Source organism: Gracilinanus agilis, chromosome 5 (genome assembly GCF_016433145.1).
Source record: "Gracilinanus agilis isolate LMUSP501 chromosome 5, AgileGrace, whole genome shotgun sequence".
NCBI lineage: Eukaryota > Metazoa > Chordata > Mammalia > Didelphimorphia > Didelphidae > Gracilinanus > Gracilinanus agilis.
In genome coordinates, this window is record NC_058134.1 from 49436883 (window position 1) to 49448030 (window position 11148).

At 37.2% G+C, this 11148-nt stretch overlaps 1 protein-coding gene across 1 annotated transcript in view; it reads left to right on the forward strand.

The window, feature by feature from the left end:
- Positions 1-11148, forward strand: part of CDK6 (cyclin dependent kinase 6) — a 1314442-nt gene that overhangs the window by 1095853 nt on the left and 207441 nt on the right. Inside the window, exon 2 of the mRNA XM_044678762.1 lies at positions 5188-5323. Coding sequence (XP_044534697.1) covers positions 5188-5323 — 136 coding nt within the window. The remainder of the gene's footprint in view (positions 1-5187; positions 5324-11148) is intronic.

The window sequence follows — 11148 nt, forward strand, 5'->3', positions numbered from 1 at the left end:
CTTCTGATTTTGACTACATTGTTTTTGTTTGTACAAAAGCTTTTTAGCTTAATATAATCAAAACCATTTAATTTACATTTTGTAATTTTTTGTAACTCTTGCTTGGTTTTAAAATCTTTCCTTTCCCAGAGATCTGACAAGTATACTATTCTGTGTTCACTTAACTTTTTTATAGTTTCCCTCTTTATATTCAAGTCATTCACCCATTCTGAATTTATCTTGGTGTAGGGTATGAGATGTTGATCTAAACCTAATCTTTCCCATATTGTTTTCCAAATTTCCCAGTAGTTTTTGTCAAATAGTGGATTCATGTCCCAAAAGTTGGGCTCTTTGGGTTTATCATACACTGTTTTGCTGATGTCATTAACCCCAAGTCTATTCCACTGATCCTCCCTTCTGTCTCTTAGCCAGCCAGAACCATATTGTTTTGATGACTGCTGCTTTATAGTATAGTTTAATATCTGGTACTGCTAGGCCCCCTTCCTTCACATTTTTTTTTCATTATTTCCCTTAATATTCTTGATCTTTTGTTATTCCAAATGAAATTTGTTATAGTTTTTCCTAATTCAATATAGAAGTTTTTTGGTAGTTTGATAGGTATGATGTTAGCATCATAGGTAAATTAATTTGGGTAGAATGGTCATTTTTATTATGTTAGCTCATCCTACCCATGAGCAATTAATGGTTTTCCAATTGTTTAGATCCAGTTTTACTTGTTTGGAAAGTGTTTTGTAGTTGTTTTCGTATAATTGCTGTGTTTGTTTTGGTAGATAGATTCCTAAGTATTTTATATTGTCTAGGGTGATTTTAAATGGTGTTTCTCTTTCTACCTCTTGCTGCTGTGATGTGTTGGAAATATATAGAAATGCTGATGATTTATGTGCATTTATTTTGTATCCTGCAACTTTGCTAAAGTTGTTGATTATTTCTACCAGCTTCTTAGTTGATTCTGTAGGATTTTTTAAGTAGACCGTCATATCATCTGAACACCTTTTTAATATAATATCAAAATCATTTTACATCTCATACTAACTATTCGTTCTCCTCATCACATTTTCCCCTTTTGTTCATGCTCTTTTTTCTCTTCTTTCATTCTCTTTCCTCACAGATGTTTGCTTCTAACAACCACTATCTCCCCCAAACCACCCTCCCTTCTTTTAGCACCCTTCCCTTTTCGTATTCCTCTCCTACTTCCCTATAGGGTAAGCTAGATTTCTATACCACACTGAGTATGGATATTCTTCCCTCCCTGAGCCAGTTCCATTGAAAATAAAATTTAAGCACTGCACATCATCACCTCATCTTCCCGTCCATTTTAATAGCTTTTTCATTCCTCTTCAGGTAAGATAATTTATCTCTCTCTACTTCTTCCTTCCCTCTTCTCTCAGTACAAACCTTTTTTTAACCCCTTGATCTTTTGGAGGGGAGAATATCATGTCCATATAGTCAACTTATTCCTACTCCCTCTGTTAATGTATATTCTTTCAAACTACCCTACTAATGATAAAATTCCTTAGTTATAAGTATTATCTTTTCATATAGCTGTGTAAATAGTTTGATCTTATTGAATCCCTTAAGTTTTCTCTTTCCTATTGATCTTTTTATGCTTCTCTTGAGTCTCATGTTTGAATCTCAAATTTTCTGTTTGGGTCTGGTCTCTTCATCAGAATTACTTCGAAATCTTTTTTATTAAATGACCATTTTTTCACTTGATAGGCTATTCTCAGTTTTACTGGTAGGTGAATTTTGGTTATAATCCTAGCACCTTTGCTTCTTGGAATATCATATTTCCAGCCCTCCAAGTTCTTTAATGTAGAAGCTGCTAAATTCTAACTGTGGCTCCATGACATTTAGCTGCTTGCAGTATTTTCTCCTTGGTCTGAAAGGTCTGGATCTTGACAGTAATATTATTCTGGGGAGTATTCCTTTCAGGATGTGATTAGTGGTTTCTTTCAATTTCTATTTTGCCCTCTTGTTCAAGAATATTAAGGCAGCTTTTTTTAAATAATTTCTTGTAAGATGATGTCTAGGTTTGTTTAGTTGGTTTTTGATCATGGCTTTCGGGTAGTCCGATAATTTTAAAATTATCTATTTTGGATCTATTTTCTGGTTATTTTTCCAGTGTCGTATTTCATAATCGCTTTTATTTTTTCATTCTTTTGAATTTATTATTTCTTGATGTCTCATGAAGTTATTAACTTTCACTTGCCCAATTCAAACTTTTAGAATCTATCTTCTTCAGTGAACTATTGAACCTCCTTTTCCATTTGTCCAATTCTACTTTTTGAGGAGTTCTTGTCTTCATTAGATTTTTGTGCCTTTTTTCCATTTGGTGAATTCTTCATTTTAAAGAATTCATCCCTTCAGTGGATTTTTGAGTCTCTTTTACTGTTTGGTCAATTCCTTTTTTTTTTTAAGGTGTTATTTTCTTTTTGTATCACTTTCCTTTCTTTTCCCAAGCGTACATTCTAAAGGGCAAAACCAGCTACTAAATGGACTTTGAATCCTGGCTTTGCTAATTACTAGCTCTCTGAACTTAAGGCAAGTTATTTTCCCTCCCTGGAGCTTGGGTTCCTTCTTTATAAAACTAAGGGGATGATCTATAGGGGACCTCTAAGGTCCCTTTCAACTCTTCATCTGTAATTTGAGAATAGAAGTATGTTGTATCATCATGTTCCCCCCAGGTTAAAAGTATGTCTCTTCAAAGTATGTGTTAGGCTCCTACCAAGTTCCAAGGATAGCCAGGGGGTGCAATGGATAAAGTTCTGGGGCCTGGAGTGAGAAAGTTGTTGTTTGGTCATTTCAGTTGCATCCAACTCTCTGTTACCCCATTTTGGAATTCTCTTGGCAGAGATATTAGAATGGTTTGCCATTGCCTTCCCCAGATCATTTTACAGATGAGGAAAATGAGGCAAATATGATTAAGTGACTCTCCCAGAATCACACAGCTAGTAAGTACCTAAAGCTGGATTTGCACTCAGGCAGATGAGTCTTTCCAATTCCAAGCCAAGGACTCTATCTACTGCCCCACATAGCTCCTAGTTAGGAGGACCAGACTTCAAATCTAGTCTTGGACACTTAATAGCTTTGGGTCCCTGAGCAAGTCAATTAACCCTGTTTGCCTCAGTTTCCTCTTCTGTCAAATGAGCTGGAGAAGAAAATGGCAAACCCTCTAGTCTTTTTGCCAGTAAAATTTCAAATGGTGTCCCAAAGAGTCAGATATGACTGAACAACATAAACCATGTTCCAGGCACTGAGGATACATATAAAAAGGATGAAGGAACCCCTACTTAATAGTAGCTGACTTTCTAATGGAGGAAGTAATGAGTATATGTAAAGTGAATAAATACAAGTACAGACCAAGGGTCTAAATACATAGTAGTTGGAAGAAACTAGCAATTGAGAGGAATCAGGAAAAGCTTCATGCAGAAGTTAAAGATGCATATTTTACCCAGTATACAATTCCCTTTTTTAGGTATAAAATTCTCTTGCTCAGCGGACGCTACCCCAGTTGCTAACTATCACACTGTCACTTGTGAATTCTAAATCTTTGCCTCCACTTGCTTCCATTTTGTTTGTATTCATGGCACAAAATACATTTAAGGTATACCTCATTTTGGCATTCAGTTTCTGAACCTTCTATGCTTTTAGATTGTTTTTCATCTATTTATTAAATGATAGACTAAAAAATATTTATTAAATACTTGATATGCACCAAGCAGCATGATAAGCTCTGGGAATATAAATACAACAGAAATTCCCTAACCTCAAGGCATTTACATTCTTTTTTAAATTTTTGTTTATATTTTTTTAGTCAATACAATTTACCTAATCTCTCTCCCCTTGAGAAAGCAAGAAAGACAAAACTCTTGTAACAAACATGTATAGTCAAGCAAAACAAATTCCTGAATTAGCTACATTTACTTCCAAAAAAAATGTCTCAATTTGTACTCTTGAGTCTCTCACCTCTCCTATCAGGAGGGCAATAGCATATTTCTTCATGAGTCCTCAGGAACCACAGTGGATTGTTGTATTGGCTGCAGTTACTAAGTTTCAAAATTATAGTTCTTTATAATATTGTTATTATTGTTTAAATTGTTCTCTTAGTCCCACTCATATCAGTCCACATCAATTCATATAAATATTTTCAGGTTTCCCTGAAACCATCCCCTTCATCTCTTACAGCACAATAGTATTCCATCATAGTCATATACCATAACTCGCTCAGCCATCTGACCATTGATGGGCATCCCCTCAGTGTCTAATTCTTAACCAATGCCAAAAAAGAGATGCTGTAACTATTTTTGTATATATGGCTTCTTTTCTCCCTTTCTTTTATCTTTTTCAGGTATTCAGGAAGATGAGTCTTCCTGACTTTAGACCTGGCACACTATCCACTGTGCTACCTAGGCACAGGTGGAGACCTGGGATTGTATATATTTATATTCTGAATTCTACCTCCAGTCACTTAAATGTGCTTTTCCTTTGATTCACTAGTCCAGTGACTTTGGAAGAATAATTAAATTGCTTTCCAGAATGGCCAGGACTACTTCACAGCACTGCTATCCGTGCATCTCTTCCCACAACTCTTGAAACATTTGTTATCTTCCATTACATAAGCTCCTTCTCCCTCTCTCTCTGTCTATCTCTGTCTGTTTGCCTCTCTCTCTGACTTTCTCTCTTTGTCTCTCTCTCTCTTCCTCTCTCCTTCTCTCCTCTCTCTCTTTCTCTTCTCTCTCTCTCTCTCTCTTCTTCTCTCCTCTCTCTCTTTCTCTTCTCTCTCTCTCTTCTTCTCTCCTCTCTCTCTTTCTCTTCTCTCTCTCTCTCTCTCTCTTTCTCTCTCTCTCTCTCTCTCTCTCTCTCTCTCTCTCTCTCTTTCTCTCTCTCTCTCTTTGCTGATAGATGAGAGGCAAAATCTCAGCACTATTTTTATTTGCATTTCTCCAAATATTAGTGAGAGCATTTTTTGTCCTCCTTTCTAACTTCTGACAAAGTACACATGCCTTTGTAATGATACTCAACACAATTTGCATTAGTTGCCTTAGACCAACTCTTAGGAAGGACCTTGTTTTAAATGTTTGGGGTTTTTTTCCTCCCTTTTTACATAATAAAATTGAGAGCTGTGTATGAGAGGCACAGGCTCCTTCTTTATCTATTTCTACCTACTTACATTCTCTTTCTGTTTAGGTTGTTTGATGTGTGCACAGTCTCACGGACAGACAGAGAAACCAAGCTCACGCTAGTCTTCGAACATGTTGATCAAGACTTGACCACCTATTTGGATAAAGTTCCAGATCCAGGAGTACCAACAGAAACAATCAAGGTACCAAGAAGCTATTTTTTTTTTAACTCAATGACAATCTGATTGTGTCCTTTATGCCTGCCCCATTTCTGAAGTGACCAGAGCTAATATGTTTGCCCTATTTCCGTAGTTATTAGGATTCTCACTTAATAGTAACATTCAGTCATTAGCTTGTTCTAGATGACTTAATTTCTACATATACCAACAATTAACTTGTTTTTTAGTCTTTCACATTGATACAGCATAGTACCTAACCTCAGAATCAGTAAGCCCAGACTGGATTCTGGGTCTTCTTGCCTTAATACGTTATAATCAGTAGGCTTTAGTTTTGCTTGATGATTTGAATTCAGTGTTTATCATTAGGATGTGTTTTATGATTACCCAGTATTTTATAGTTGAATTTTACAACTTAATGAGTAAGCTTTTTAACATGGTTATCTTCTTGTGAATTCCTCTTTCTCTCTAAAAGTCCTAGCACAAGAATAGAGATAATAACTGGGATTTCATTAATATAGGAATCTTGTTAGCGAGGAAATTTCCTTTGTAATTTGAACATCTCTCTCTCAGTCTTAGTCTTAGATTTCTAGAGAACTGAGAAGGTACATGACCTACCCCAGGGTCACACAGACTGTATGTGTGTGTGTGTGTATTTAAAAACACACACATATATATACATATATATGTATGTATATATATATATTTACTTGCAGATTACATATTAAAAATACACAAATGCACACACACATAATCAGAGGCAATATTCAAATTCAGATTTCCTGGCCTCTCAAGTTTGCGCTCTTTTTTGTTACTACTTTCTACTGGCTCTGAAAGAAAATTTTCTTTTTTTGTGAGTGCCAGTCAGTTGGTGTTTGGTGACTCCAGGTTTTATTATATTCTGATTTTTAGTCTAGACCTGTTAGATTTGTAGATCTTCATCTGAATCCTCATGAAAAGACCCTCACTTTTTAAGCATATGAATTCAGTCCAGCCATGGATAGTAGGGTAATTAAATAGACACAGAAGAAACAAAAATTTTTTCTAAATAATAAATTCAGAGCTTTGCAGTTCGAAATTCGCCAGTAAGTTAAAGCATCTTTTGAGGGTTCCGTCATTTTTACTTATAAGTAGTTTTTCTCTCTGCTCAGAGTCAGAAGTGCCTTTTTTGGTAGGAGCTGAAATGTGTTCCCTGTTACTGATGAATTTAGCTGTTTAATGGTTCATGCTTCTGGCTACAATTTGACATTCTCTCCATCCTGATTTTCTGACGGTCATAGCTGCTCTAAAGACTTCTCGTTTAGTATTTAGGAAATCTGATAGTGCTGTATGTAGAGAAATCCCTTCACCTCTCTCTAGGACTCAGTCTCCTTATTTGTAAAATTAATAAATTCTAGCTCTAAATCCTATGATACCATCTATACAAGATACATTATTAGTACACTTACATGTATATGTGTGTATATATCTTAGCCCTTACATTCCTACTTGTTGATTGTAAGAGCCATGAAGACAAGGCTGTTGTCTTGTCCAAACTCGCTGTCTTCCTTTTGTCTGACGCTGTGCTTTAAACATTTGTTGTTCACTATTGTCTTGTCTGACTCTTCATGATGGGCCATACATAATACAGCAGACCCTTCTGTCCTCCACTGTCTCCCAAAGTCTCGTGTTCGTTGCTTTCATGATATTATCTATCCATCTCATCCTCTGCCATCTCCTTTTCCTTTTGCTCTTAATCTTTCCCAACATCAGGGTCTTCTCCAGCGAGTCCTGTCTTCTCATTATGTGGCCAGAGGATTTAAGGCTCATCTTCAATATTTGTCCTTCAAAGAACTGTCAGTCAATTTTTGCTAAGTAGTGATTGCTTTAAACTCCTTCCTTTCCAAGGAATTCTCCTATTTTAAAGTTTAGTTCCAAAGGGCATTAAAGCTACCTCTACTTTTGACATACTTCCTTCAACTTTCTACATTTTTTTTTTAAAATAAACAATTGTTTATTGGGGGAACGTTCTACCAATTCAAGCATAGAATTTCAAAGTTAGTCATTAGCTGAATGTGTCCTGCTTCTCACATATTGATTGTATGATCCTGAGCAAGTCAGTTAATTGAGAGAGACTGCAGAGACCTGGGAGTTTCCTGCATCCATGAAATCACTTCATGTTGAGGGGATGGATGATGAGATGAGCAATGCCAACAAGGACCGTCCTCCAAATTATGTCAGGAGATCTCATTAACTCAGCTAGCATTCATGAAGGACCTTCTTACTACACAGAAGACACTTTAGTAGTTAGCATTTAATCACAGCTCAGAGACAGCTGAGTTGCTACAGTGATGAGAGCACTGGACCTACAATCAAGAAAACTTGAGTTCAGAGTCACCTTTAGACTCTTAGCTGTGTGGTCCTAGCTAAGTCACTTGACCTCTGATGATCTTACTTTCCTCATCTGTAAAAAGAGGAAGAAATAATATAATTGTAAAGCATTTTGTGCATCTTGAAAAGCTATGCAAATACTAACTATTGAAGACCTATTTACTAGATGAAAGAGAGTTTTGATCATGAAAAGACAAGGTAAAGACTAGTCTCTGCCCTCAGGGAGCTTAGATTCTACTGAAGGGATAGAGCATGCTCGCAGAGAGTTAATCCAAAATAATTTGAGAAGAGATTCTCAGTTAGTTTATTGATAACTTATAAAGATCAGGATAGATTATGCAGGAAGTGACAGGTCAATGAGGGACTGAATAAAGCCGAGGATTCTGAGACAGACCTAGAGAGGAATGGCAAGACCTGGTAACTATTGTATGTGGGGAGTAAAGGAGAGGGAAGAACCTAAAAGAAAGATTTGTTCTCTCACTTGACCTATCATTTAGCTGTTTTTCCTACACATTTGTGGGTTTTAGTTAAACCACTCCCCAAAGTTAGGGTGATTTGTTCCTTCTGGATGCAGGATAGGGCCTAATGAGGTTCTGGGAAACCCAACCTTTACTATATTATGCCTAATGGCAGGCTTACTGTCTTCTTTATAGTATGGAAGCTGGTTAATAAAGAAAAAAGATAAAGAACTTAACTTTGGATAAGCAGTAACTGTAGAATTCATGGGACTAACATTAGTTCTTTGGGCATCTCTAGTGCCTTACATTTAAAGCGCATTTGAAAGAACTAGAGAAAATCTTAAAAATTAAATAAAATTTTATTTTATCTTTTCATTTGTATAAAAGGAATGGACTGAGAGGGAAATCTTAATGCTGGTATATTGTGGAAGTATGCCTAACTCCTCCTTTTCCTTGCATACATAGACCCCCATCTTCATTCCTTCCCTCCCCTGCCATGGCCAAAAGACCTAGCACTAACATACTCCAAAAATAAGGGAAAGACTCAGAAGGTTTTTCTTTCTTTTAATCAGTAAGTATTTATTTGCTTTTCCTCTCATTTGACACCCCCAATTTACTTCTGTAACAAATGTACAGAGTCAAGGAAAACAAATTCCTGAATTGGCCGTGTCCAAAAATGAACGTCTTAATTCTGTGCCCTGAATCCATCACCTCTGTCCAGCAGGTGTTGTCCAGTGGTAGCTTGTGTGTTCAGTCCTCTGCTCTGGTGCTTGGCCATTGCATTGATCAGAGTTCTTCAGTCTTTCAAAATTGTTCCTCTTGCGCAAATTGTTCTCCTGATTCTGCCCACTTCACTGCATCTCTTCTTACAAGTTTTCTCAGGTTTCTCTGAAATAGTTCCTTTTGTCATTTCTTAGAGGATACCAGTATTCCATTCCATTCATATGCCATAATTGGTTTGGCCATTCCCTCAATTGGTGGGCCCCCCCTCAGTTTCCAGTTCTCTGCCACCATGAAAAGATGCGTAACAGAGACTTTGGTACATCGGGGTCCATTTCCTCTTTCCCTTTAGGGTAGAGGACTAAGAGTGGCATTTCTGTTTCAAAGATTACATATATATTATATAGTTTAGCGAGTTTTGCGTCTTGGTTCCAAAATGCTTTCCTCACAGCCCCACAGTAGTGCATCAGTCTGCCTGTATCAGTGTCTGCTTTCCAGGGCCCTTCAGCATTTCTCATTTTCTTTTGGGGGGGGTCGTTTTTGTTCATTTTTTATGGATGTGAGTAGACCTTTAAGATGCTTGATTTTGCCTACCCCTAATCACCTTTAATTTGGTGCATCTTGGAGAGTTTTCAGTGATACCCTGACCCTGGTGCTGCTCTCCTACGTGAATCCTCCTTCCTGAAGTGTTGTTTCCCATGTAAAAAGTGCCATGTTTATCCCCTGACCTGGGCAGCTAAGTTATCATGGTATAATAGGAGCCCCTAGGGGCAGCCTTCCACACTCATTGGCTTTTTCTTTGTACCTTGCAGGCTGCTCACTGCATGACCAAATCCCTTATACCTTTTCAGGTATTGTGCATCACTCCATATACCACTCCATAGAATGTCTCAGTAGTCTGGTGCCTGTATAAGAAGTCTCAAAGGACTCATTTTCTATTTGTTAATTTTAATAATAGTGGCTAACATTGATAGAGTACTTTAAGATTGGCAAAGTGCTTTACATATTCTCTCATTTAGTCCTCACAGCAAACTGTGTAAGGGGGCACTGTTGTTATCCTTATTTTACAGATAAGGAAACTGAGGCTCAGAGAGGTAAGTGATTTGCCCATAGTTATGTAGGCTGTGTCTGAGGCAGGATTCACACTCTTTCCATTGCTCCACCTCATTGTCAAACAAATGATTCCCTGCAGGATTCATTAACTTTATGCCTTATGCTTTGTTTCCCCAATTACTCTGGAGAAGTACTGTGGTCAGGTAGGACCTGGGTTTGAATCTGTCATCTATTTGTGAATTTGTTCTCCCCCTACCCCAATTAAAGTGTGAATTCTTTGAAAACCAGACTGTCTTTTTGGCTTATATCTGAATCCTCAGGGCTTAGCCAGTGTTGGATGCTTCCTAAATGCCACATCTCTATCTTTATCTTATCTCTGTTTATCTCTCTAAGTCACTTAATATGCTTAACCTGAACCTGTTTCCTCACCTGTAAAATGGAGCAGTTGGACCTCTTTCAGACACTTTGGAAGCCTTAAGCTGTAACATACATACCATTATTGTTATTGTTATTATTGTTATTAACATTATTATTGCCCAAGTTCTTTTTTTAAAACTTGGCACAGTGCTTCGCATATATTGGATATTCTATAAATGTTGTCTGGTTGGCAGTGCCATTTACAGATAGTCATTGGAAGCACAGAATGGCGTCACTTGAAAGAAAGCAGGGTACTTTGAGTTCAACCCTGCTCCCATCCATACCATCTGGCCTCCTGCCAGAATCCACCCCAGAACAGAAATTATTTTCCATCTACCTTTATGTGACTCTAAGTAAATAAAGCTGTATAGAGCTCGAGAAAACCAGCAAAATTCAATCTATGGTACTTATTTATGAATTAAATCTGATTTTCTCTTCGAGTGGATTTTTTTAAACATACCTGTTGTTTATAGTGCTTTCAGCAAAAGAAATAAAAATGTGTTATTAGGTTTACTGTACAAAATCCAGACTGCAGAGACTCCTGACAGATGCTCTGACAGCACCTGTTTTTTGCCTTCAGGAAATATCTGCTTTCATGAATAATATCTGCTTGCTGTAAACAGTGGCTTTTATGTTGGTGTGGGATGCTTAGAACAGAATCATCTTTCCCTGTTTGACATAATGGAAAGTGACTAGTTCACTAGGCTTTAGATGAGGAAAACGTTCCATTTCCCCCCTGCTTCCCACCCCTGAAATGGAAAAAAAAGCCCTTAATGCACCCCTCCTTTTCTCTCTCTCTCTCTCTCTCTCTCTCTCTCTCTCTCTCTCTCTCTC